Source organism: Misgurnus anguillicaudatus, chromosome 21 (genome assembly GCF_027580225.2).
Source record: "Misgurnus anguillicaudatus chromosome 21, ASM2758022v2, whole genome shotgun sequence".
NCBI classification, from domain to species: domain Eukaryota; kingdom Metazoa; phylum Chordata; class Actinopteri; order Cypriniformes; family Cobitidae; genus Misgurnus; species Misgurnus anguillicaudatus.
Genome location: NC_073357.2, coordinates 49,341,624 through 49,369,029, shown reverse-complemented (window position 1 = coordinate 49,369,029; position 27,406 = coordinate 49,341,624). Strand labels below are relative to the sequence as shown.

Genomic DNA, 27,406 nt, shown 5'->3' with positions numbered 1-27,406 from the left:
CGTCTTCGACGTAATCTCTTTTCTTGGACTACAACAAATACACGGATTGTAGGCAACAGTTTACTTCCTGGGATTGGTGATGTAGACAAGACCGCCATTATCATAATTCCTCCCGCTCCGGACTCACAGCCTGTAAGTTATTTCTGTTGGCATTGCATAGAGACAGAGCGCAGCGCGTCATAACCTGAAAACCATGCCCACCGGGGGGGAAAGCAATCCAACCGTCTCCATTGACTTTGTATTGCGAGAAGCCGCCTCCCTGTCATTTCTGGCCTATAACAAAACACCGAACAATGCCCAAAAGCTGCCGCGTGACAACATGCACAGCCAACAAGCCAAAGAACCCAGAAATAAGTCCCTACAAGCTGTCGAGCCGCAAAACCCAGCCCTCAAGGAGAACAAAGCGGATCGCCGACCACGTCTCCCCCCACTGGACGCAGCCCCACCAACAGGAGCACCATGAAAAGTTGCCTGCCTCCACTTCCGTGTCCCCAAACGCTCGTCTTTTTGAAGTTGAAAGCTTATAAAAACGTATTTGGTTTTTTTTGGATTGTTAGATGTACACCTTGTCACACCGCAGCTTTTAGGTATTATTCTGTTTTTAAGTTTAATCTGTAAATAAGTTTTTATAAGCTGTCGACCCCAAAAAAACGAGCGTTTAAAGACACAGAAATGGAAACAGGCAACTTTTCATAGTACTCCTACTAGTAAAACTGCGTCCAATAGGGGGAAACGCCGTCGGCGATCCACTTTATTCTCCTTAAAGACTGGGTTTTACGCTCGACAGCTTATTAAAACTTATTTCTGGGTTCTTTGGCTTGTTAGCTGTACATATTGTCACACAACAGCTTTTAGGCATTATTCAGTTTTTTTGGTATAAGCCAGAAATGACAAGGAGGCGGCTTCTCGCAATAGAAAGTCAATGGAGACGGTTGGATCGCTTTCCCCCCGGTGGGCGTGGTTTTCAAATTTGCATAACTGCGCTCTGTCTCTATTGTGACCGAATCTTTCAAACATGGTAAGGAGCGTCACAATTTTAGCAAAATGCCTGGCTGTTCTAGCAGCAAAAAACTTACATTTTGTTGCACTTAATAGTGACCCAAGCATCTTGTCAACCCACCTGTGGTCAGTGGAAGTTGGCATGAAGGATCGATTTACTTCTTTCGGTGTTTCTTGGCGATAAAACGATAGCTCCGAATTCTTGTTAACGTGTGCGCGAATGTACGCGCATAGTCGAACGCACAGCTTTGCAAAGTATAGTTTATTTGACTTAGCTACATAATACAATCTCCTAGGCACATACATTACACGACCAACCCACACAATGTATGCAGGGTTCAAAAATCTAGGCGGTGCGCGTCCAGTACGTGTGCACTCCTCTGATTACAAAATTTATTTCACGCGCACTGTATGTGGACCCTCGCGTACATGTAAATAATGGACTATACTTCGGCCTTAATTTCTAGGTTGTGTCAACCCATGGTTGAGTAAAATTTGAATAATCTCAACCATTAAAAAATTACTTGATATCTATATTTGACCCAATCTTTGTTAAACCCATAATCTTTTGAGTAAGGCATTGATATTAACAAAATTAATTTAAAACAGCATATAGCTTTTAGTATATTTTAATGAAGTAAACAAATAGGTTTTTAGGTTATAACCAGTGTTGGGGAAAGTTACTTTTAAAAGTTACTCCCCAAAAAAGTTACTAATTGCGTTACTTAGTTACTTTTCATGGAAAATAATGCTTACGTTACTTTTTAGTTATTTTTGCGTTACTTTTTCTTGACTGAGGTTTGATCTCTTTCAGGCATTGCAGGTGTTTTTATGACTGAACAGTTTTGAATTCAGAAATTGGATATTTCATCACAAAAATGTCGAGCTCTGGCCTGCCATCTCAGTTTCTGACTCAAACTGTGCCCACACAAGCGTGTATGCATAGAGTGCATAATGTGATACGTTTAGTTTAATTCAGTACATAATTTTTTTAATCAAATTAATTAAACTAAAAAGTAACAAATTACTTCTTTGAAAAAGTAACTCAAATATTAATGTGTACATTTAAAAGTAATGCATTACTTTACTCGTTACTTCAGAAAGTAATATTATTACATAATGCACGTTACTTGTAATGCGTTGCCCCCAACACTGGTTAACTTATAACTAGAGATCGACCGATACTCGTTTTTTTTTTTAACTGATAACAAATATTTGGATTCTTATGTGTCCGATAACCGATATGCTGAACCGATTTTTATTTACTGTTATACTTCTGTTTTTGACATAATTACTACAACATGACTGAACTGAACAAACTCTTATAATTATAATCATCATTATAATCACTCCCTCTTTGCATACAAAGTCATAAATAGAGGGGTCTGAAAGAGTGATGAATATTATTAATTTAATGAATAATGTAGAAACTATATTCCCAATACATGGACCATTCCAAACACCCCTATCATTTCGTCAGAAATGGAGTGATCCAAAGTTCACGCTGGGGTTGCCAGGTAACGCAGCGGGAGAGAGAACAGTATAGCGAAGTTGGCTGCATAGTCTACATAGTTTATAGAGTAAAACAGGTGGATTAAGTGCCTTTTTTGGGATATAATATCTTAGTCTTGACCAGCAACCTGTAGCCTTCAGCAATCCAACCAGTAGTTAGCAAAGAGATTTTACAAATAATATCACTGACTGCAATCAGGAAAGTAACAAACAAAACAGCTTATAGACGGTTTCAGCAGTAAGAACATAAACAAGCGGCTGTGGCGGTCCGCACGTAACTTCCGGTAAACTCCGCTAATAATAAATAACAACAAAGTACTTTAAACTTAGTTTATTTATATAACAAGCAAAAAAAACAACACATAGATTACCTAGGAAACCAAAACATTTGTTATTTTTGATGAGACATTTGTTTAAGAGATCAGTTTAGCAACTAGTCAGACCATTAAAAAAACGAAACCAGAAGTAAAGTTCGGATCCAGACGTGTATCACGTGCGTCTGATGAAACCGTCTATATATCACTGAACTTCTTAACTGGTAACGTTATTTGATGTCAAAATAATTAATATTTTGTTGTTATAGCTTATGAAATGGTTGTTGACAGCACTGTTTATCTATGCATTAACTGTATCAAACTGTAACCGCTTGCGGAGGTAATAAATAATTAATTAATATCCACAGACATTTATTTTGATTTTTTAGCAAAATAATATTTATCTGGTAAATGTTAATACAACTTTGTGTAAATCTTGTTAAAAGTTAGCTACATGTGGTGGCTGTGCTTCAGCCTTTAACCCCGGTAAGTAAACAGCAATATGAACGTGATTTTACGATGCTAATGATAAGCATAAATAACAGAAAAACGAATTTAATTTAGCGTTTTTAATCCGATATTACAAAACCGATATCCGATCATCGGAAAATTCTCAAATATCAGGGAAAATATCGGAAAACAGATATATCGGTCGATCTTACTTATAACTAAGAAACAAAAGGACAAAAAACTGTAAGCGATCCTTGAGCATACTTGTAACATCAAGTATTGATCAAATCCTGAAGTTAATATCCCAAATTGAAACCTAAAGCACAGATCTGAGGTCTTGAATCTGTTTGCATCCACAAAGGTGACCAAGTCTATAGAACATTAATATTTTACCATTACAGGCATTATAACCATTGCAGGCAACTCAGTCTCTGCTTACCTTTTTCTTAGCTAAGATGGATTAGTCTGCACTGGTTTACTCTGTCAGTGATCTATGATACAGTACTAAGCAACTTATCTTTTCCATTCTCTTTGCCTTTACTTTCTCTGTTTCTCCCTATGTTCTGCTTTGTTGCCCATACATTTGTCTGCTCATTTATAGATTAAGGGTCTGTCAGCATTCCTGTACTCCCAAGCAAGCGCTTGGTTATCAGGGGAATATTTCTTTGCATGCTCAAAACAAAGCTTTTAGCAATAGGCATAAATCACACCTACTAGATGCAGCCAATAAGGCGACATGATTTTATTTTCACAGAATGCAAAGCTTTAATAAACATTTGACACCTTTGCTCAGTGTATTTAAAGAATTATTTGGTGTTGTAAAGGCTTGTCAAGATTTTAGGGAGGAAGAAACATGCAGGAGAACTGCTGCTAATACCAGATATTGGCTCCTGCATCTGTATTGTTTATAGGAGATTTTGACAGACTGGCAGCAGGCTACTGGCATGCATTCCCATCAAATTCAGCCAACCACGCACTCACCTTGAACTTCTGTGAGCGCTGATGTTCCTGCGGGGCACATGGGTGGTTAATGAGTTTTAACATGCATAGTAAGCTAAATAGTTAATGAAGGAATGAAAGAAGAGCAGAAAGAGTGATTTAAGGATGATAAAACATACATGAGAACATACAAAAGAACCAGGTGGTGATAGATGGCAGATACGGTGGTGGACATCTCATTTTGTATGTGATAAAGATGGATAATCCCCCAGTGAAATGGTTAATATAGAAGAGGTTCAACATGCATTTTATTTTGTGGGTTTGGATAAGGGAAGATTTTTCAATTTTCTCATTGAGTAGACTTTATTGAAAGAGTCAGACCATCTGTTAGTCTGGTTATGTGTGCAAGGGAAGCGATTGCAGATGTGATTATGGGGTTATCAGACCTGTTAGTGCTTTCGCAGGTTAGACTTGACAGAAAGATCTGTGAAATAAAGGAGGCGAGAGCTTGAGAATACAAAATATATATACCACAGCTTGTTACATAGGAAAAGATGTTGAGATGTTTCTGTTCTCAGTCTCTTGCAACTCAGATGCAGCTATAGGACATACATCAAAATGTTTATACCTTTCCATAATCAATAGTCAAAACAGCGTTCATCTGACCATCCAGTCTTGACAATAATAATAACAATAACAGTAAACAAATTTACATTTGAATTAATTTGTTCAAATGGATTAGATTTGCTACAGCAATTTTATCATGGGAGTGATACCAGAAGAATTGGAGTAATAGAAAGATAGTCTGATGTTTATATATGCTTGGAAATGATTGACATCTATGGTGTAGATTCGGCAGGGACAGCCTATACCTGCAATTTTGTAAATTAAAGTGGGTGTAAGTGGGAGATTGTAGTGTATTGTATAGAGTAAGTTGTGCTATTATTGAATGTAAGTTTTGTAGTTAAATAACTGCAAGGTTTAAACCTGCATTCATTGCCTTCCTAATTTGGGCCTTAAAGGAATAGTCTACTCATTTTCAATATTAAAATATGTTATTACCTTAACTAAGAATTGTTGATACATCCCTCTATCATCTGTGTTCGTGCACGTAAGCGCTGGAGCGTGCTGCGACGCTTCGATAGCATTTAGCTTAGCCCCATTCATTCAATGGTACCATTTAGAGATAAAGTTAGAAGTGACCAAACACATCAATGTTTTTCCTATTTAAGACGAGTAGTTATACGAGCAAGTTTGGTGGTACAAAATAAAATGTAGCGCTTTTCTAAGCGGATTTAAAAGAGGAACTATATTTTATGGCGTAATAGCACTTTTGGGAGTACTTCGACTCGCCTGAAAAATCCGCTCCCCTTCTCCCTCTCATAATGGGAGAGGGAGGGTGTTACTGCGCCAAGTCGAAGTACTCCCAAAAGTGCTATTACGCCATAAAATATAGTTCCTCTTTTAAATCCGCTTAGAAAAGCACTACGTTTTATTTTGTACCACCAAACTTGATCGTATAACTACTCGTCTTAAATAGGAAAAACGTTGATGTGTTTGGTCACTAGCCCTTATCCCAGGTTGTTCCAACTGTCTAATAATAAATTGCCGCATTTAGTAAGTCTTACACTTTTGAGCTAATTAGTTTAAGCAACTTATTCAAACAAACAAATCATCTTTTAATCATAATTTGCTCTGATGCTCCTGATCCTCCCATCCTCAGAGAGAGTTTATCTGCAGCAGCCCAAATGAGGAGAATTTTTCACATTATGCTTGTTTGCTGGGGTCTGAGCACAAGTGTTGCCACAGCATTGGTTTGGTTTTACACTCACTTGATTCAATCAAATCTCGGTTCACTTGCGTAATCTTATGTCATCACCAACGTGCATGTTCAAGAGGATGTAAATCACAATGCGACTCAGCATATTTTTTGTTTTTTAATATGTTTGTGTTATCATGCACAGCAGAGAGAGAGCAACAGCTCATGCATTGTGTGTGCATTGGCTTAAGAGCATGCACAGGTTCTTTGCTTTCTCAACCCAGCACAGTTCCATTGCAACCAAGCTCAGACCACCACCTTCATGTAATCTTGGGTTCCTCCTTCAGGTAGTCTATTGCACTTAACAGCCAGTGTGAAAGCACCCTTAGATTCCTTGTCCTACTGGCTTCTTACAGTCTGTCAGTTCTCACATGAAAAATACTGTACAACTGTATAGCAATTAAATTTACTACAGACAGTAAACAAAAACTGAAGTTATTTAGAATACATTGTATTATTACACATTTTTCACGAAAGATGCACATTATCGATGATGCAATAATTTTACTACAGCTTACTATTGTAAATGCTAAAGCATACTACAATATTTTTATGTGAGTTCTGAAGAGGGAAGGCTACAAACCTGAAACACATCCATACAATAACTTTTGAGGTCTTCTGCATTGTAAATTATTAAGTCCATTGTTCTATCGTCAGCAGTATAGAACAGTAGAAATAGCATGGATAAATGAAAGGGCTAAGGGGGTGTGCACACCAAGGCTTTTAAGCACGGCTGAAATGCCAGCTTTTTTTCAGCCGACTGCCAGCTTTCTTCAGCTGAGTGCTTTGGTTGCTGCAGTCTTTGTTTATCTGTCGTTGTACAATGCACCGGTTGATTGTTGTGATGTTTATCCCACCCCTTCTCCACTGTGATTGCATGGCCATGAGAGAACTGACATTGATGAGCTGACCATTTTACCCCAAGTTGAATACTTTTCAACTCTCTGTGCTTTCGGCATGGAAAAATCGCCAGTTGCTGGCTTTTTAAAAAAAAAAACAGCGCTTACATTGGAAACAATTGAAAACATACGCCGGCCGCCGGCATAAATGCTTTGGTGTACACACCCCCTAAGGGTCACCATCATCCAGGTTGTATGTATGTAAATGAACATCAAATGTTTAATCCACACTCATATTATGTAGTCAACAGTGGCGGCCGGTGACTTCTTTTTTCGAGGGCGCTCGATGCGAACATGTAGTATCCAGTCCTGAATGTGGTTCGTAATTTCAAAATATGTGTTCTGCGTGTCAAGTAATCCTATGTGCATCACGTGTCTTGTCAAAATAAGTGCCTGCTGCAGATGTGTCTAAAGGGTTTATGATAAAAGAGACGCTCGGGTTTGCCTGATACTCGCATAATCTCATGTGTAATCAGAGTTTAGTGTTAATTTAGTTTCTTGTGAGTATTTTGTGAACGTTAGCGTCTCTTTTATCATAGACCCTTTCGACGCGTGTGCAGCGGGCACTTATTTTCACAAAACACGTGATGTACATGGTTCACATGACGCAACAAACACATATTTTGAAAATACAAGCAACACACATGACACTCCAAACACTTATTTTGAATTTGCGCCCCTCGGAAGAGCAGTCATGAGCCGCCACTGGTATTCAGGAAATACTTGTAAACATGTAAAGTAGGACCAATTCCATTTCTACCCCTTACCCCAACACTTTCCCCCTGCATTAAAGCATTCAAAGGTTAATAAGAACAACTGACAGAATGCCCTGCTGGTACTGTACTTACTATTAAGTTTACAAACGGGGGTTTATTTCAATCCAACATTAAAGCAACACTATGTAGTTTCCATGTAAAAATGACTTACAGCTCCCCCATGTGGTTGAAAAGTGCAACAGTGCCTGGTATCAGACACTCTTCTGCAGGCAGGGGGAGGGGCGGGGCTGTGGTTCCTACACTCCACCGCCACTTTCAGAGTGTGCTTGTAGCAGCTAGGAGGCTGCTCGGTGCAGCAACAGTACAATTTGTCCAGTTAAAAGTTGTTCTATCACTGAAATAATTTTAGAGACATTATTTAAAGGTAAAAAAACTACATAGTGTTGCTTTAAAATGCTACAACACTCATAATGCAAACGCAATTAAAACTGAAGCTCACCTGCTTGAACTCTAATGAATTCAGTCGACGCCTTTTAATGTTTTTCCTCCTTTCATCCCGACAATTCACTTGTTCTCTCTGTGATGCGCTTTAAATCTGAAGTATTTCTGTAAGCGAGTAACGCGACTTTGTGGAGATCAAACGGGGCATTAGTTCCGGTTTGACCCGGTTCTGCGGTTGTTCCGGTACTTTAAAAAACCTGGTACCGATGACTTTATTTTTTAGTACCGACTTTGTATCGAAGACCCTGTACTTTTGACAACACTAATGACTACAGATGAAGACGGCATCTTTTAAGTTTGTGATAAACATCTACTTTGACGTAAGACGTATGATGTCATATGACGGTGTAGTAGCGGTGTCCCATTTCTTAGGGGAATATTTTTACTCTTCCCCTTTTTACTCTGTTTCAAGGGGAAGGGGAGACAGGTACGTGTAGGGGTATAAAATAGAATTGGAATTGGGCCTTAGCATTCTGGTGTCTCCCAATTACTGCTTACACATAAATGTCATTTTATTTTTTTTAGATTGTTCTTTAATTAGAAAGCGTGCCAGATCGATACACATGCTCAGCAGAAGACTTTTAAGCAGTGTATGACTGAGCACTACACGCCTGACCTTATTTGATCAATAACTCCACCCAAAATGTGTCACCCACCATTCATCATGAGGGAAGAAAGTGTGTATGTACTGCTCCAAGCAGCTTTGCCCTGGTTTCACTGCCTATTGTGTGTGTGTTTTAGAATAGGGAGCAGGTGGTGAAATTTTGAGAACATGAGCAACTCATAAATGATGAATGTCTTCGTTGCCTTGCCTGTACGCATCACGGCTATGATCTATATAGCAACGCACCCTTGCCTGTCTCTAACACACACTTGAACAAACAAACAAACAGATGCTTAAAATACTTACAAGACAATAGCCTACAGCCCATCTTTGCTCAAGTGCATAAACGGGCAAATGCATATCAGATCCCACAGTGAGTAGTGAGATCGAATCAGCTTTCTGTAATTGAATTATACTTCGCTAATTGCCTTGATTGAGTGAGATATTGAGTTTCAGATTGGAGATATTGATTGCATTATGTCAATCAAGTATAATGTTTCAACTGCTACATTTACACATCTATACTGCATAGGGTACGGGACAGAGATTAAAAAAGCAGTAGTAATATAAGGAACAGTAGTGCTTTGCTTCACTAATGAGGTCTTAAATAATGAAACGATTATAATAATGAAATTCATTGTGGTCATTGTAATTATATGTTGCCGTGTAGCATTTATCTTTATTAATCAGCCTGTTTTCGTGTGCAAGTTGCATTAATTAAACCACGTAAGCGGTTTAACAAACTCAACACGTTGCTCCTTATCTATTATCAATTATCACAATCCACAACCTGCTAATTATCATAACCAAGAGCTACAGCAACTTAAATAAAGGTGTGAGTGTGTGTGTGTGTGTGTGTGTGTGTGTGTGTGTGTGTGTGTGTGTGTGTGTGTGTGTGTGTGTTTGTGTGTGTGTGTGACTCAGGTGATAATCAGGTGTTTGTGTCTGCACATTGCCTTCAGTTCAGTAAGCCGATATTGAGACTATGAAACAAAGAGGCTGTGATTTTGTCTGAATCTCTATTTTGATTTGATTTAATTGTATTAACCACAATGTCTTACACATAACCACAAAAGACATCAAATACAATCGAGGATAAAAACACAATGAAGTCCAAGACTTATTTCCATTGTGGCTCTCAGTATAATTGAATGCTTACAGATAATGTCTAGAAATGCTTGCTTTGCAAATGAAAACACCGACAGAAATTTAGATGGAGTGTTTTTGCACTTAGATAAGGGGCTCACTAATGCTACAATTTGTTAAGCGGAGAGCACACTCCTCATACCTTGTATAGCCAACACACTGTTGCAATGGGTGTATTTCCTAAACAGTGGCAATCCATTTTAAGCACTCGTTAATGTGCTGCTATTGTACCTTAAATTGTTTAACTCATTGTCATAGCTTTCAGAGCAAACACACCTAGACTTATACAGTAGATTGTGTCTTCACAAAAGTCAGCACAAATTGTCTCCGGCAATTACTGTAATCATTTTAAAGAGTTTTATTTTAAAGTGACACGTGTACATTATTGATCTTGGCAGTAGTAATTTATCAAATGATGGAGGAGAGCTTTGTACCCAAACATATTTCTGGACTGGATGTGTATAGTTCAGCATTTTAAATATGATTCTGGTGCCTGGATTGCAGGGGTAAAATGATTTTACTTTAGACCAAAGCAGTTGAAATATCTTTTATGTAAGGGATAATGTAGAGGCAGCCGGTAGTTATTGGGAAATAAGCCCCGACAGTGTGATCAGGACCCGACGCGAAGCGGAGGGTCTTGTATCACACTGAAGGGGCTTGTTTCCCAATAACTACCGGCTGCCTCTACATTATCCCGCTTATTACACGGCTACTTGCCACATAAGAAAAAAAACTGGACATGAATATGAATTTGAAACATTTTATTGGCATATTTGTTTTAAATTAACATTTTTATCCTTCCGCGAAACTTTGCACAGATGCATAAAATGATCGTAATACCTTATAAAGATCCTCTGCTTCATACTTGTCTCCATTTTTTCTCTTTGAGAAGTTTTAATCCCCATTCTGTATTTTTTTGTGTGTTGCCTTCGTAGCTGTCATGCTCTATTTTGTCAAGTTCAGTCTCAGTAAGCTTTCTGTCTCTTGTCGTGGTTGTCGAGTGTTTGTCACAAGATGGCGCCACACAGACAGTAATCTTTATTGATCTTTATTTGAGCGGAGCGATATTACTCGTGCAAGTAGTCCGGCCATGCGTTATTATTTTGGAGCGGTTATTATTCGAAAAGAACGAACCTGCAAATGTCTCAACTGACCAATCAGAATCAAGCATTCCAGAGAGCCGTGTAATAATGGTGTCTAATTTGCATAAGTTGGTGACTCAGGTACTAAAACAACACATAAACAATGCTTGCAGTGAACGTTATGCATTTACATTTTATGCACTTGGTTGGCAGATGATTTTAACCATAGACTGTAAAAAAAGATGGACGACTCCCGTTCGCTCTCTTCCATTGGTGAAAAATGAAGCTGCCAGTGATACGACGCTGACATCTGGGTCTTGAGTCTACGCAGTAGCGATTTCGGGACCAGTCCTGCGCAGTAGTGAGCAGGAAGTAAAGCGCGAAATCAAGGCCTCGCTCTCGCAGAATGCGCATATCACAGCTGTCAATCATGACGTGACCCCACCATTTTTAAATAACTAACTAAAAACAAATTTATTTTAAAAACAAACACTTGAATTTACATCAGCGTGATAAAAACTACAGTAAATGACAGAAACCAGCCTCAGGATAATTGATAAAAGGGATAATTGAAGTTGAATTAAATTGTTTAGTTGGTCTGAAGTCCCATTGAATAATATGGGGGAGGCGGGGTTTATCATAGATATGTATAAAGGCTAGATGTCTCGCCCGCGCTCCTGGCCAATTGAGTGGAACGTCTGCATTTGGCGGCCATCTTACCACAGGGCGCTTGCTCGATCTTAGCATTGAGTTCCAATGATGCACGTACCTCCAAATGACCACAACTTGCCCAACTTTCCACCGATTTTCAAACGGTTTGGTTAGTTACAAACGTTAAAGATGTACCTATGACACTGCATACTTATACAAAAAAATTATAATTCTGTTCATTAATCATGTTAAAGCATCCATTATAGCCACGTTAATAACGTTTGTAAGAAACCAAGCCGTTTGAAAATTGGTAGAAATTTGAGCTTTGTGAAGTTATGTGTATTAATTTCAAGCTAAACATTTTTCACTAGAAATCGAACCCATGTCTTTTGTGCTGCTCATGCAATGCTCTACCAACTAAGCTACAGGAAATACATGCCTCCCTCTATTTTATTTCCTGTCTTTCCATTCTTTTCCTTTTCCTTTTCAGTTTCATGTGTGTGTGTGTGTGTGTGTGTGTGTGTGTGTGTGTGTGTGTGTGTGTGTGTGTGTGTGTGTGTGTGTGTGTGTGTGTGTGTGTGTGTGTGTGTGTGTGTGTGTGCGTGCGTGCGTGTGTGTGTGTGTGTGTGAGAGAGAGAGAGAGAGCAGCAAGCAAAGGTAATAAAACATAGATCTGACAAGATCTTAATTGATCTGCTGGATTCAGCTCAAGAACACACACAACAAAATCTAATATGAGCACGGCAAAGAGAGGGAATGGGATGGCAGGCATGGGGAAATTTACTAGTGGTGAAGAGATTGACAGAAATGAGAGATGGAGAGACAGAATAATGGCGATATGAAAAGCAAGAGTGAGCAGAAGTTAAGTGGAGAGCAGAACTTTAAGAGCCAGAAGGGAGGGAAAGGTGAAGAACTGAAGTGTGCTTTCTCAGGAGGATTTCAGATCTCAGCTCATGAATAACCTGAGGTAAATGTGTATCAGTCAAGCTGACATTGCATGAATATAGATGGAGAAACAAAAATAAAAAGAAGTGCTGAAATTGCTCCACTGGAAATAAGGAGCATTGGAATATGAACATTTTCTTCCTAGTATGTGATAAAAAGGAATAAACTGAAGGCTTCCCACAGAAGACTTAATGTAGAGCAGAACATCTCAACGTTAACAGAAATATTTTTTTGAGTGTTCTCTGTAAAAAAAATCCAGTTTGTATTGTCTCTCTCTCTCTTTCTCTCTTTGTGTGTGTGTGTGTGTGTGTGTGTGTGTGTGTGTCTGTGTGTGTGTGTCTGTGTGTGTGTGTGTGTGTACCTGGTAATTATCACGTTGTGTGGACCAATTGTCCCCACAAAGATAGGAATACCAGTGTTTTTGTGACCTTGTGGGGACATTTTGTGTGTGTGTGTGTGTGTGTGTGTGTGTGTGTGTGTGTGTGTGTGTGTGTGTGTGTGTGTGTGTGTGTGTGTGTGTGTGTGTGTGTGTGTTTAATAAAGAAGATTAAGGCTATTGATTATGCCTGTTTTAATTTAAAGTTTCTCTCAATTTTCATTGATCATAGATTGAAAAAATTTCTTTGTGTAATGAAGTAAGCAGGAGGGACACCATGAGGTATTACAGCCATAATAAAAGTGACTTATGCATACATACAGTCTGTGTGTGTAATGCTGACTCAGATGAGACTGACTCACAATCGTAATAAATAATATCTACAGTATGTTGCTCTTTTACTTTCTTATTTTTACACCTTTTCATGTAGTTTGATATATCATGGTAATGATAAGGCCAGAAATCTTCAAGCCAGTATGTTGATAAGGACTTCTGTTCTGTGCAACAATTTAATATAGTGTATTCATATATGTTTTTATTATTTCAATCTCCTGTATATAGCAGCTGATTGTTCACTGTGTTTCAGAAAAAAATTATTATAATAAAACGTTCACACTTTATATTAGTACTACACTATAAAAATTTTGCAGCATTTTTGTCAAATCAACATAAATATTTTTATGTTAATTCAACATAAAAAAGTTAGTTAAACAATTTAATCTAAAATAATTTATGTCAACTTTTCTTAGGCCAACACTTAAAATAGTAGGTTGAATTGACTTGCAAACCAATTTGTTTTAACTTCGTACTGCATTTTTTACAGTGTACTATGTACTTACATACAGTAAGACAAAATGTGTACATACTTGTTGTTAATCCCACCCAACCCTAAACCTTGAACAACACAATAATGAACAAACATGTACACAATAAGCACAATATATTAAATCAGTGGTTCTCAAAAAGGGGGCCGCTAGATGATGCCATGGGGGGCATTCATTTATCATACATTAATATTTAAACATCAGAAAAATAAGGCTACTAACCAACAGCACTTCGTTGTGTTTTTTAATGTTTTGTTTTATTACAATTTTAAGTTTGAGAGTGTTTATGTCATGAATTTTCTTTGGTAGGTCTTTAAGGGATGTACCATATGCATGGTGGGCAGCACGCTGAAAAGTTTGAGAACCACTGTACAAATAAAGGTACAAAAGTTGTCACTGAGACGGTATTTAATAAGGTCCTAATATGTACCATTTTGGTACAGATATGTACCTTTGAGGCACAGTATGCACCTTTTAGGTACAAATGTGTACTTTCTATAAAGTTACCACCCCATTAACAACTTTTGTATCGTCTTGTACCTTTTTTCTGAGAGTATACAGTTTTTATGACAAAAAATATAAAGTGGGACAATTTATATCCACTGTGATATCCATATTAATGATAACAAAACGTACCAGGAAAGACAAAAAGTCCAACCAATTTAAAGCTATTATACTGTAGATTTTTTTTAAATCAGAAATGTTATGCACTTAATGTATTTGGTCTGTAATGTACGTTTTTGAATAAAATAATTAATAAAAAAAATCATTTTGTATTTCAAAACCCATGATGGGTAAAACCAGCTTATAATCTGGGTGGATCAGCACCACCCTGTCCCATCTGTCCCTCATGTGAACCTGAACCACAGTACTGAATGATTATCACTGCTGTAAATATAATAGGTGTTCTCACTTTGTTTATTAGTTTAAAAATAATTGTTCTGAATCCTGTACTTATAGTCTAGATTCCACCCTCAATAGCATTGTTTACATTGGCACAACACATCATCATTAGTAATGCATGAAATTATGATGAGTTGGGTGTGTGGTCAGAATTATGCAAATCCTGGTAGTAATTACAGATAAATACGTAAAGTATGAGCTAATTCAACTGAAATCTACAGTATTTACTCTGTCACAGTGTTTGGATGCATGTAATAGAGAAATTTAAACAGAGATTATGTAATGGTGTGGTAAAGTATGACACGCTCCTGTTTGTTAATCATTTATAATAAAAAAATTATTTATGGTTTGAAAAGGATTCACAGATTTATTTAAATTGTATTGTACTTTGATGATGCAGTACATCTAAAACTCTTCTGTTGTTTGTCTCTTTCTACAGGAAGACAATAGAGGTGAAGATTATAGATGATGAAGAATATGAGAAAAACAAGACCTTCAGCATTGAATTAGGAGAGCCAGTATTACTTGAGATTGGACATAAACATGGTAAAGTGTGCATGCAATATTTGTGTGTGTGTTTGTGTGTGTGTGTGTGTGTGTGTATATACATACAGTAAAGTACTGTGCAAAAGTCTTAGGCCACCATGCCAGAATTAGATTTGTTGTATTTGCAATGTTATAGTGATCATATATAATTGTTTCTCAGTCTCTTTTAATAGAGTACATCCAGAAAATACAAGAAATGTGTATATAGTTTTAAAAACGATAAAAATGTAAACTGATGTGTTATGTTTTTAGGGTAAACTCCCCTTCCACTTGAGCAATAACTGCAGGATATCTTAAACCTAAATAAAATTAATCCTAATTTCAAATTTTAACGAAATTAGTCTTTTTACTTCATTCTGCTCAAAAATGCTCAAGATGTGTTTAGTGTCAAGAGAGGTCACAGTAAACACAGACGATGCCTAAAGAAGACATTTAGTGCTAAAAAATTTTTTTTTTATTTTTTTTACATATTTCCTTTATTTTCTGTTTGTAACTTAATAAAATAGATTGAAAAATAAATATGGATGAACATAAAAGCTTCTAAAACTAGTAGTGGTGGCAAGCCTTTTGCACAGTACTGTATGTACTTAAGTGTATCAGATTTCTATCACAAAGCAAATGTACAAAAAATGCATTAATAATGTTATAATGATAACTTCAAAAGTAACAACAAAATAGAGCAATAAAGACACCAACATTTTATTAAGCATTTACAATTAGAGTCTAGGAAATCCAGGCTGAAGTCTCATAATCTAATGTCAAGATTTGGAGCATCAAATCTTTACTGTGACTGGCAGTTTGTAAAAGTCAATTACATAATTCAGCCATAATTCAAGCTTAAGAAAAAGTAGTGGAAATTATTTAAGAAGTTATTTTAATAAGCCTATGTAATATAATTTCATAGTAATAATAAAAATACACTTATTTTATTTCTCACTGCACTTAAGACTAAGCGGACATGTACACCAAAGCATTTAAAAGTGGCTGAAAACTCCAGCCGGATGCCAACTGTGGCTGTTTGCCAGCGTTTCTTCAGCTACTGTAAGCATTTTGGTTGCTGTGGTACTTCTTCAGGCGTTGTACAATGCGCCGGTTGGTTGTTGTGGTTTTTGTTCTGCCCCTCATCCCCTGTGGTTGGACGGCTGAGTGAAAAGACATTAACAGGCTCAGCGTTTCACCCAAAGTTGAAAATTGTTCAACTCTAGGCGCTCAGCGCTGAATGTAGAAAAAACGTTGAGCAGACAAAAACAGCCAGCTGCTGCTAATAAGGGTCAGATTTTATGTGTGTGCGAGGGTGTCCTCCTGAAATGACCGGTCATTCATGTTAATGCCTTCTCACTTTAATAATTCGCTATATAGTAATGAACTGTTTGTCTCCCTCATATTTACACCACCAGCAGGGTTTTCATGTCATTTTCTGCTAATATTAAACACAACTAAAGTAATCAGCCCAGCAAATGAAGCAGGCGTTAAGGTCATTAAAAGTGTGAACAAAGTGATGCCAGATGAAAGGTTGCAGAAAAACTATTAAAATTAAAGTGGATGACCTGAGTATTTGGGTTGTACTTTAATGCTCTGCTAAGTCTAAAGACATTATTTTAATGGAGTTGAAATAAGTTCTGTCTCTAGTTCTGTCAGTATGGATTGTATAAAGGTCACATTCTTCCTGATCCTGTTTTTTAAACCCTAGTTAGTGTGTAATGTTGCTATAATAGCATAAATAATTTCACTGGCAGGCGATATATTTTCTTTAACAGAATTCGCCTTTCAAAGCCTAAAACGAACAGTCGGTTTCGACTACAGCCCTCTACTTCCTGCTTTAATGATGTCACTAGAACAGTGTTTTGACTAAACTCCACCCACAGACAGGGGCGAAAATTTCATCTAAATGTTGGGGGGGACAATAAACATAAAATTTTTCAAGAACAATTTTTGAAGGGGACACCAATAATACAGGCAAAATTGTACTTGCAAAATGTGTACAGATAGAAAACGTTTCTCTTTCTCTATCAACGGACGCAAATTTAATTTTAATACACATGAATGCAGAGGTGAAAAGAGTAATAAAATATTCTACGGTAAATATGCGGTAAAAGTAAAGTTACTTTAATAATATTTTACTTAAGTAAAAGTAAAGTTACTGGTCTAAAAATCTACTCAAGTAAAAAGTAAGTCATTTTAAAGTTACTTTTTTACAGCGGGGAGAGGTTTCTAGTATAGTTCAAAAAGGAAGGATATATACATCTCAAACTATGTTTTTAATTGTTAACATCTTTACAATTAAAGTGCAATAACAAAAAGTTATTAAAATAAAAAGCTTTTTTATAACTAAGAAACATTTATGGAATTATTTAATGATTTTTACAGGTGAGTTATGCACTTTTGAAGCAAAAATAATATGAGGTCAGCAGCTAGTAAATACAATCATTATAGTAAGGTTGTAATTGATGTATTGCTGGTAACATACATTATTAAACTATATACATAAATGAGCATATAATGAGATGAGTGCCATGGCTATACACTATCCTTTACACGTTTATTGTATTCTATTTTCCCAGACCTGTGTACCTGATGTCTTTCAATCTCTCTCTCTCGCGCGCTCTCTCTCTCTCTCTCTCTCTCTCTCTCTCTCTGCAATGTCTAATGACATGCGCATTCTCGAGGACGTTCTTAAGTTGTTTGACTTGACGCGAAGCTGCTAGACCTCGGAACAGTAGCGGAGTGGCCATCGGGAGAGTCGGGACATTTCCCGGTGGGCCGGTAGTGTTTTGAGGCTGCGAGGGCCGGTCTGATAATGTATAATAGTTATACATTGCAAGTTATATAGCAACCTCGTCTGGCGGCCTGATGTGCGGCCGCTTCCCGGTGGTCAAACTGTGCAGCCTCTTTGCTCAACACAGAAGGCTATATTAAAGTGCTCAACCTGTTCGCAAGGTCCAACCATGTTTAGGATTTTTTTAAATATAGGGGGATTATTGAACGGCCCCTCTCCAAATTGCATAGCCTGTCGGCCTTTGATGTGAAAAGCCGCGTCACCGAATACCTGTTTATTTCAGAACATATTTCCACAATAACCGTGGAAAAAAACATTATAAGGCTATCTCTCAAAACTTTATATGACAAAAATTATAGGATATTTAAAGGAAATATTCTTACAGTTATTCAAAGATGCACAAATTATTCCATATTACTCCGTTTATGAGCACATTCATCTCTGGTCTCGCTCTGTTATGTAATAGCTGAATGAGGTGCGCATCTTCGTCTTTCAACCAGGTATCATTTTGTATAGTTACTCATTTAGGAAAATTAGCCATGATTTAATGATTTTATTAATATTTTGAAAATGTTTTTTTTGTTTTTTTGGGGGGGCAAATTGATTACGATTTGTATTACCCTAGTTTTACTCCAAATAGGCTACGAGACATTTTTTTTACCACGGAGGGCCGGTGGTATACGAAATTTTTTGGTCCCACTCCGCCCCTGCCTCGGAAGATAATGCGCATGTATTAAAAACGCGTCGTGCAAATTAGTGGTTAAAACCCGGTCGGCAATTCTCAAACTCCGTAGGTACTCAAGAGCATGAACCCTACCTGAATGAAACAATCGCTTTGCGTCAATGGCCAGGGGTTTCTTTCATAAGAATTGAATTGAGGGTCTGCATTAGCCCGCGCCTGTCTCGTCCCTCTCCATGGTTCTTTTTGCGCGTTCCCCAGCCCATCAATCAATCATCCGTGGCGTGTCTTTATCACCTTACTTTTTTATTTATTTTTACTCAGTAACGGATATGATTTAACATGTTGCGAAGTAGTCTTCAATACTTTAAACATACTTAAGTAAAAGTAAAGTACAGATTTTAAAAACTACTCAAAGTAAAAGTACACAAAAAAACCTCAGTTACACCAAGGTGAGTAAATGTAATTTGTTACTTTCACCTCTGCATGAATGCATAAAAATGTTTTCTTGATCGTTTATCTGCTTCTGTTCTCAGAAAACGAAATATGTTCATGTTTATATGTCAAAATAGTCCAGTTTTAAAACATATGAGGATAAACTGATAAGTGATGGGAAACGTATTCGCGTCGGCTCCGTACACTTCTCTACCACCGGACTGTGTGTCGCTAGTGAGGTAAAAGGGGCGCGGGTAGTGGACCAAACCACTGTGAGGCAAGGGAGGGGGAATCAAAATGTTTAAAACGTTTTTTGTTGTTGCTCCGTTTGCATTTGATTGATTGATTGATTGAAAATCTTTATTGACATAATATATATATTGTACAAAGAATAAATAAATAAATAAATACATAAAATGGCTTTGTACAATTATCAGTCAAAAGGATAGACACAATAAAGCCATTGGCTTATTTCCATTGTGGTCCTTCAATATATATGTATTGTATTGTTATATTTGTATTGTTTCACTTCTTACACAACTATTTTAAGTGTTATAAATCATTAAATTATTTTCAATACACACATTTTAATGATATTTTAGGGGGGACAACCCTCAGATAGGGGGGGTCCTGTCCCCCCCGACCCCCCCGGGATTTCCGCCTATGCCCACAGGAATACGTCGGTCAGCTGCTAAGCTAACGGCGAGCTAAGCTGCTGTTGAATCACAACACATTAAACAAGCTACACAATCAGAACTCATTACGTATTTCTGAAGGAGGAACTTCATAGAATAAGAAAAACATCAGTCCGTTTTTAGGACAGTGAAAACAGTGCAAAGTAAATTGTTTGAAAAATACCGAATTTTTTTACACATGAAACATGAACACATGTTATATTGCTCACTGTAAACACAATCAAAGCTTCAAACACTAAAAGAACGGGACCTTTAACATCCTCTGGCTTAGTAAATAGATTCTGTTTACAGTAAAGCACAAGCCATTAATACCTGCAGGATGTGAACTACCAGTAAGTTACTTCAGAAAATGATGGCCCATGTCAGATCATGTTAGCAGGGTGACTCGAGGCTATTCCCTGCAATATTTATGCATCCTTTTTCCGGAAAAGACCCTTCCATTAAATGCTGTACTTTACAATTCAATTAGCATAGTGAAATTTCTTGCTTGTCAGTTTTAGAAGTTAAGGACCAAATCTCTCCATCAAACAGTTCTGCTTGTAGGCATCAGTCACTTTTACACTATTCATCTCTATGACCATTTTTATCATAAGATATTTTTTATCATAATAGTTTGATGAAAGTGACATAATTGTGTGTGTTCCTCAGTCACTTCCTGCTGGCAATGAGATTCGAATCGGTGACCTTACAAACCCGACTTTCTAACCGTTATGCCCCATGAGCACTCTTGGATAAACACATGAATATATTTTTAATAACGCATTTTTTGTTTGTTTTGTATGTTTGTGCACTTTAGGAGATTCTAATGAGAACAAGCTAGAGATTGGGGCAGAGGAAGAGGAAGTGGCTAAGATGGGTTGTCCCAGTCTGGGAGAGCATACTAGGCTGGAGGTGGTAATTGAAGAGTCCTATGAGTTTAAGGTAAAACAAATCTCCTCCAAAGTCCTAACCATCCATAATAACTTTTATAAAAATGTACTATGGTTTTATTATGGTAAAAGTGTAGTAACTATGGCATATTAATTAGCATTTGTAAAACCTTTGTAAAAAACATAACTATTGTTCCATTATGTTTACGCTAGCAAACCCATAATAAATTTGGATTAACCATGTTTTTAGTAAATAAAATGTATAAAGCTGTTATGCACTTAAATGAAACATGTTTTGATAATGATGGTACTGATGTGTGTTGTAGAATACAGTGGATAAGCTCATAAAGAAGACAAATCTTGCTCTGGTAGTGGGCAGCAGCAGCTGGAGAGAGCAGTTTGTTAGTGCTGTTACTGTAAGCGCAGGTATGCAACTTCCTGTTTATCATGTACTTCCTGTTCAGGCATCAGTGCCATTATTAATATGTGTGAATTGGCATTTTAATAATTGATCTATCAGTTTCCACAATGTGCCAACTACACTTTACTGTTGCACCTTGACTTGTGATCTCGCAGGTGATGATGATGAAGAGGAGAGCGGTGAAGAGCGTCTTCCATCCTGCTTTGATTACATCATGCACTTCCTCACAGTCTTCTGGAAGGTACTCTTTGCCTTCGTGCCACCCACAGAATATTGGAACGGATGGGCGTGCTTCCTCGTCTCCATCGTTCTGATCGGCGCGTTGACAGCGATCACGGGCGATCTTGCGTCACATTTCGGCTGCACCGTTGGCTTGAAGGACTCGGTCACTGCCGTGGTGTTCGTTGCCTTGGGGACCTCTGTTCCTGGTTAGTAAAAAATGTCCCCAATTGTAATTACTTGTCAACTTCTTTTAGATCATGCAAAGAAATAGAGCACAACAAGGATTGATTTTTAACAATAACTTCTTTTAAAAATGAAAAATTATTATTAAAAAATGCTTCAGTTGAAGCCATCATTTAACTTCTTCATATGACTTTAAATAAACAACTTTATGTTTTTAATTGTATTGTTTCATTGACGTGTCATGACACGAGGTCATGCTTATTGCACTTCTTCCTCACCATTGGTGTTATTTCTTCTCTTCAAAGGCGTTTTGAAAATCCCTTAAATGAACATGAATGTTTACAGTTTGGACTGAAATTCATTTTTTTTTTTACATTTCCAGGATGTGTGAGTGATGCTTTCATGTTGTTAGGGTTGCCAGGTTGAGGGCCTTTCATCAAATCATATTTTAGGATTTCTTATGTCACTAAGCACAGTTTCTTAACAGTAGACCAGGTGAATAAAATGGTGTGTTTGTCATACAGTATGTGATTGATATTTATTAGATCAGAAGGGCATTAATGTGCTTATTTAAAGTATTTGCAGCTGTATGAGTGTTTGTGTTTGCATGTGTATGTCTGTACGTGACCTATGTTTCTTTCTGCCCAGAGCATTTAAGTGCACTCTGTCCTTTTTCTCTCTTCCTCTTTTTTCTTTCCCTTCCTTTTCTCTTCCTTACTTCCTTTTGCCTTGTATGTGACTCCTTTTCTTGTACTTGACCACTTTTCTTAAACTTCCCACTTCTGTTTAAGTCTTACAATCTATCTTGTCTGTCTGTCTTTCTTTCATGTCTTTTATCTTTCTGTCTGTCTGTCTGTCCCTTTCTTTCTGTCTCTTTCTTTCTATCTGTCTGTCTTTCTGTCCGTCTGTCCCCTTTTTTCTGTCTCTTTCTTTCTGTCTGTCTTTCCTTCATATCTTTCTTTCTGTCTGTCTGTCCCTTTCTTTCTGTCTGTCTGTCTCTTTCTTTCTGTCTGTCTGTCTCTTTCTGTCTGTCTGTCTGTCTGTCTGTCTGTCTGTCTTTCATGTCTTTCTTTCTTTCTTTCTGTCTCTTTCTTTCTGCCTGTCTGTCTGTCTGTTTCTTTCTTTCTGTCTGTCTGTCTGTCTTTCATGTCTTTCTTTCTTTCTTTCTGTCTCTTTCTTTCTGTCTGTCTTTCCTTCATATCTTTCTTCCTGTCTGTCTGTCCCTTTCTTTCTGTCTCTTTCTTTCTATCTGTCTGTCTCTTTCTGTCTGTCTGTCTGTCTGTCTGTCTGTCTGTCTTTCATGTCTTTCTTTCTTTCTTTCTGTCTGTTTCTTTCTGCCTGTCTGTCTGTCTGTCTCTTTCTTTCTGCCTGTCTGTCTGTCTGTCCCTTTCTTTCTGTCTCTTTCTTTCTATCTGTCTGTCTCTTTCTTTCTTTCTGTCTGTCTGTCTGTCTGTCTGTCTTTCGTGTCTTTCTGTCTTTCTTTCTGTCTGTGTTTCTGTCTGTCTGTGTTTCTGCCTGTCTGTCTGTCTGTCTGTCTGTCTTTCGTGTCTTTCTGTCTTTCTTTCTGTCTTTTTCTTTCTGTCTCTTTCTTTCTGTCTGTCTGCCTGTCTGTGTTTCTGTCTGTCTGTCTGTCTGTCTGTGTTTCTGTCTGTCTGTCTGTCTCTTTCTTTCTTTCTGTCTATCTCTTTCTTTCTTTCTGTCTGTCTCTTTCTTTCTTTCTGTCTGTCTCTTTCTTTCTTTCTGTCTGTCTCTTTCTTTCTTTCTGTCTGTCTCTTTCTTTCTTTCTTTCTTTCTGTCTGTCTCTTTCTTTCTTTCTGTCTGTCTCTTTCTTTCTTTCTTTCTGTCTCTTTCTTTCTTTCTTTCTTTCTTTCTGTCTCTTTCTTTCTTTCTTTCTTTCTGTCTGTCTCTTTCTTTCTTTCTTTCTTTCTTTCTTTCTGTCTGTCTCTTTCTGTCTGTCTGTCTCTTTCTGTCTGTCTGTCTCTTTCTGTCTGTCTGTCTCTTTCTGTCTGTCTGTCTCTTTCTGTCTGTCTGTCTCTTTCTGTCTGTCTGTCTGTCTCTTTCTGTCTGTCTGTCTCTTTCTGTCTGTCTGTCTGTCTCTTTCTGTCTGTCTGTCTCTTTCTGTCTGTCTGTCTCTTTCTGTCTGTCTTTCTCTTTCTGTCTGTCTGTCTCTGTCTGTCTGTCTGTCTGTCTCTTTCTGTCTGTCTGTCTCTTTCTGTCTGTCTGTCTCTGTCTGTCTGTCTGTCTCTGTCTGTCTGTCTGTCTGTCTGTCTGTCTGTCTGTCTGTCTGTCTGTCTGTCAAAAAATATTTTTTAAATATCTGTTGATGTACCTTTATCCAGAACAACCTTGCAACCACATAGCACTTAAAACACAATACATCAAAATACCTTTAGGACTACAAACAACACACTGGCAACCACCTATGAAAACATGACTTTTTATTCATGTACTTACTTTACAGTGCTTAAAAAATGTATTAGACCACCTGTCTATTTGTCTATTTGTCTTAAAGACCATCTAGCATCGTGAAGGGCTTTAATGTGAACTCTTTCCTTTTCCAAGAGTTATTGTTGTTTCATATTTTTTAACCCAAGTAAGGAGTGTCAAATTGAATTCATGTTATTATACCCAACACATTTAACTTTTTTTAGAAATCAGAAATTAATCAACTGAACATTCAATCATTACAACTTATTTTTCTATTAAGGACTGCAAGTAAAAAAAATGTAATTGGACATCTAAATAAAACATAATAAAATGCTTTACTATTGTTCTGCTTTTTTCTATTTATCTTGTTAAACAGTACATTTTAAAATTCATGGATACCAACAATAATTATATTTTAGCTGTTAAAGATACTACAGAAACATAAAAAAATTATTTTGGGCAACACTAATACTGTTAGTTTAGGGCAGCTGTAGCACAAGCATTACTTTGTGTTGTGATCTAATAAATTTAAGCACTATAAGTTATAATTTACTTCCAAAAAACTTGGTAATAATCATCTAATCGCTCTTTTCTCTGCCTCTCTCTCTCTCTGGTACAGACACTTTTGCCAGTAAGGTCGCTGCCATCCAAGACCAATATGCAGACGCCTCCATTGGCAACGTGACAGGCAGCAATGCCGTGAATGTTTTCCTGGGCATTGGTGTGGCATGGACCATAGCTGCCATATACTGGAAAACTAAAGGAAAACCATTTCTTGTTGAGCCAGGCTCTCTGGCCTTCTCCGTCACACTCTTCACCGTTATGGCTGTGCTGTGCGTCGGCGTCCTGCTGTATCGTCGGCGCCTCTCAGTGGCAGGAGGAGAACTCGGCGGTCCACGGACTTGCAAGATATTAACATCATTGCTCTTTATTTCCATGTGGCTAATATACATCCTGTTGGCCTCGCTGGAAGCTTACTGCCACATTACTGGATTCTGAAGAAAAACATGGAAACATGGAATGGCATCAAATTATTTCAGCTTCTCGAAGAGGAATGTGATCTTGGCCAGCGAAGGAGGTTTTTATTTAGTATTTATTAGATATTTATCCTGTGCCCTTAATAAGTCCAACAGAGTCTGATTTTTGTACGTTTTCTTTTTTTTCTTAATAGTGCACTCGGTAATGTTTCACTCATTGTAGGTTTTACCCCAAAAGAATGGAAAATTATATTTTAAAATCATGCACACTCACACGAGGCTCCAGTCATATTAGAGGCATATTAAAAGATATATTGACTCATGGGGGCGATGTGTTGCTTGCAAAATACAATATATTACATCAGTAATGAGGGATGGGCAGTATATCGAGTTTTGGTAATATATCAGTATTTTTTCCCAGCGGGATACAGGATGAGACAGTACCATCTATGTTGGTATGGTAGCGCAATGTAAACTAAACATTACTGAGTGCACATTTTACACATCATTCCTTCTTCTTGCCTTACACTCGTCTCTCAGTGCTGTCTTAAATCTATCCAAACCCGTAACTAATGACTCTCTTATCATATTCCTGTGTGAGCCAATCCAAGCCTTCGGTTACTAAATATGAGGTTTACTTTTTTGGAGACTTTTTTAATGTTACGTGTCTGTATTACTGTCATGTAAATGTAATGATAATATTTAAAAAGATGTTCAAATGAACAGAATGACCAAACAGAAACTATATCGTGTAGAGCAAACTGTAGCAACAGGATGGATTATCATTGCTCGTGGAAGAAGAAAAAGCATGTTTCACAACTTAAATCTGACTGTTGACTGAAGCATGTTCAAGAACACATCCTATCATATTTAATAATATAATGCTGACATTATTGGGATGCCACAAAACAAAAAGGAATGGAAATGAACTCCAGGATGGGAGAACAACTAGAATAGAATAATGACATCAGTGATGGTGCTGCATATTATTCGTGTATATGTGTGATTATTGTGCGTCTGAGACCACTCAACTACAAATAAACAACTTGACACATGTTCTCTTTAGTATATAGCCGTCTGTATATGTATTTGATTTTAGTTACAGATTGACTTTGTGTGGATGTGTGACCATATGCTCTTGCTCCTGAATATTCAGTTATGTATGGATGAAGACTGTAAAAGGTGATTTAAATAAGTTATAGCAAGTCTTATAGTAACTCGTTGAAGAGGACACAGTTATGTTTTATAAAGAATAAAGCACATTCAGCCTCTACACACCAGTTGCATAAACATAATATTAGCTGCAAAGTTAAGACTGTAGCTGCTTCCAAAATCGCCTACTTCCATACTATATAGGGGAGAGCGGGGCACAACCTAATGCTTTTTGGTTTTGGCTAAATCATTAAAAAAATATTTGAGTTTGATTATTTATATTTTTACACAAGCAACACATACATCTCTGCTACAAATGCACATTTGAAGTTTGTTTCTATTACTTACCATTCTTGGACAATTACATCAAACGTGATAGAAGTGCAAACGTTACAACTTACCCCATAGGTGGGGTTAATTGTAACAGACAGGGGGTTAGTTGTAACACTTGCTAAAAATTAAGTTTGCAGGCAAATATTTCAATACTATTTTGTCTATAAAATTACGCTAACGTTAGCGGTTTTCATGTCATAATCTGAGGGGTTAGTTGTAACACAGCGTTACAATTAACCCCGCTGGGTATAAATATTTTCACCAAAAAAGTTGCTAAGAGCTGCAGACATATTTCAAAACAATGCTATGTTTTAGTCAACAAGACTTTGATTAATATGACATAGCATTGGATTTGGAATCTTACACACCCAACTTAGAAACCGAAAAAAAAAACATATGATGAAAAAATTTACTTTCATGCCGCCAAAACACTCTTTGTTCAATATCTTAACCAAAACACATCAAAACTTTTCACAAATTCAAAGGAGATCATCTTCTGACAGGAAGAGAAAAAGACCAAAAGCACAGATTGCTTGGTCCTGTATAAATATGTAAACTAGCTGCGTTACAATTAACCCTGCGTTAGTTTGTGCCCCGCTCACCCCTACTGTAGGTGATTTTGGATACAGCGCACAAGAGCAGAGGAGACACCAAATTCAATAAAGTGAATAAAAAACATATCTGAAATATATGAACTGGGCAGCTCTTTAACTCTTTCCCTGCAATTGACAAGTTATATCGTCAATTAAGGGATAAAAAAGTGTTTCCGAAAATGATTTATTTTTATCTGCAATACCGTGATTATCCACTAGATGCACACTTACCCAATTTATGAAAAAAACTGAAGCCAAAACTCATTTTAAACTCTATGTATGTTTTAATAATCGTTCTGAATCTGGGGCCTCATTTATAAAGCGGATTTGATTGCAAAGTTCATATTTATAAAAACTGTCTTTGACGTAGAAACGTGCTTAGCGCCACGTCAGGGTCTGAGCAGACGTACGCACTTTT

General features: G+C 37.3%; 1 protein-coding gene across 1 annotated transcript in view; it reads left to right on the top strand.

Moving 5' to 3' along the window:
- slc8a4b (solute carrier family 8 member 4b) overlaps positions 1-25,980 on the top strand; it is a 63,126-nt gene extending 37,146 nt beyond the window's left edge. The window contains exons 6-10 of the mRNA XM_055211683.2: positions 15,120-15,226; positions 20,608-20,732; positions 21,007-21,106; positions 21,257-21,529; positions 24,553-25,980. Of these exons, the coding sequence (XP_055067658.1) occupies positions 15,120-15,226; positions 20,608-20,732; positions 21,007-21,106; positions 21,257-21,529; positions 24,553-24,932 (985 nt within the window). The 3' untranslated portion in view covers positions 24,933-25,980. The remainder of the gene's footprint in view (positions 1-15,119; positions 15,227-20,607; positions 20,733-21,006; positions 21,107-21,256; positions 21,530-24,552) is intronic.
- The last annotated feature ends 1,426 nt before the right edge of the window (positions 25,981-27,406 follow it).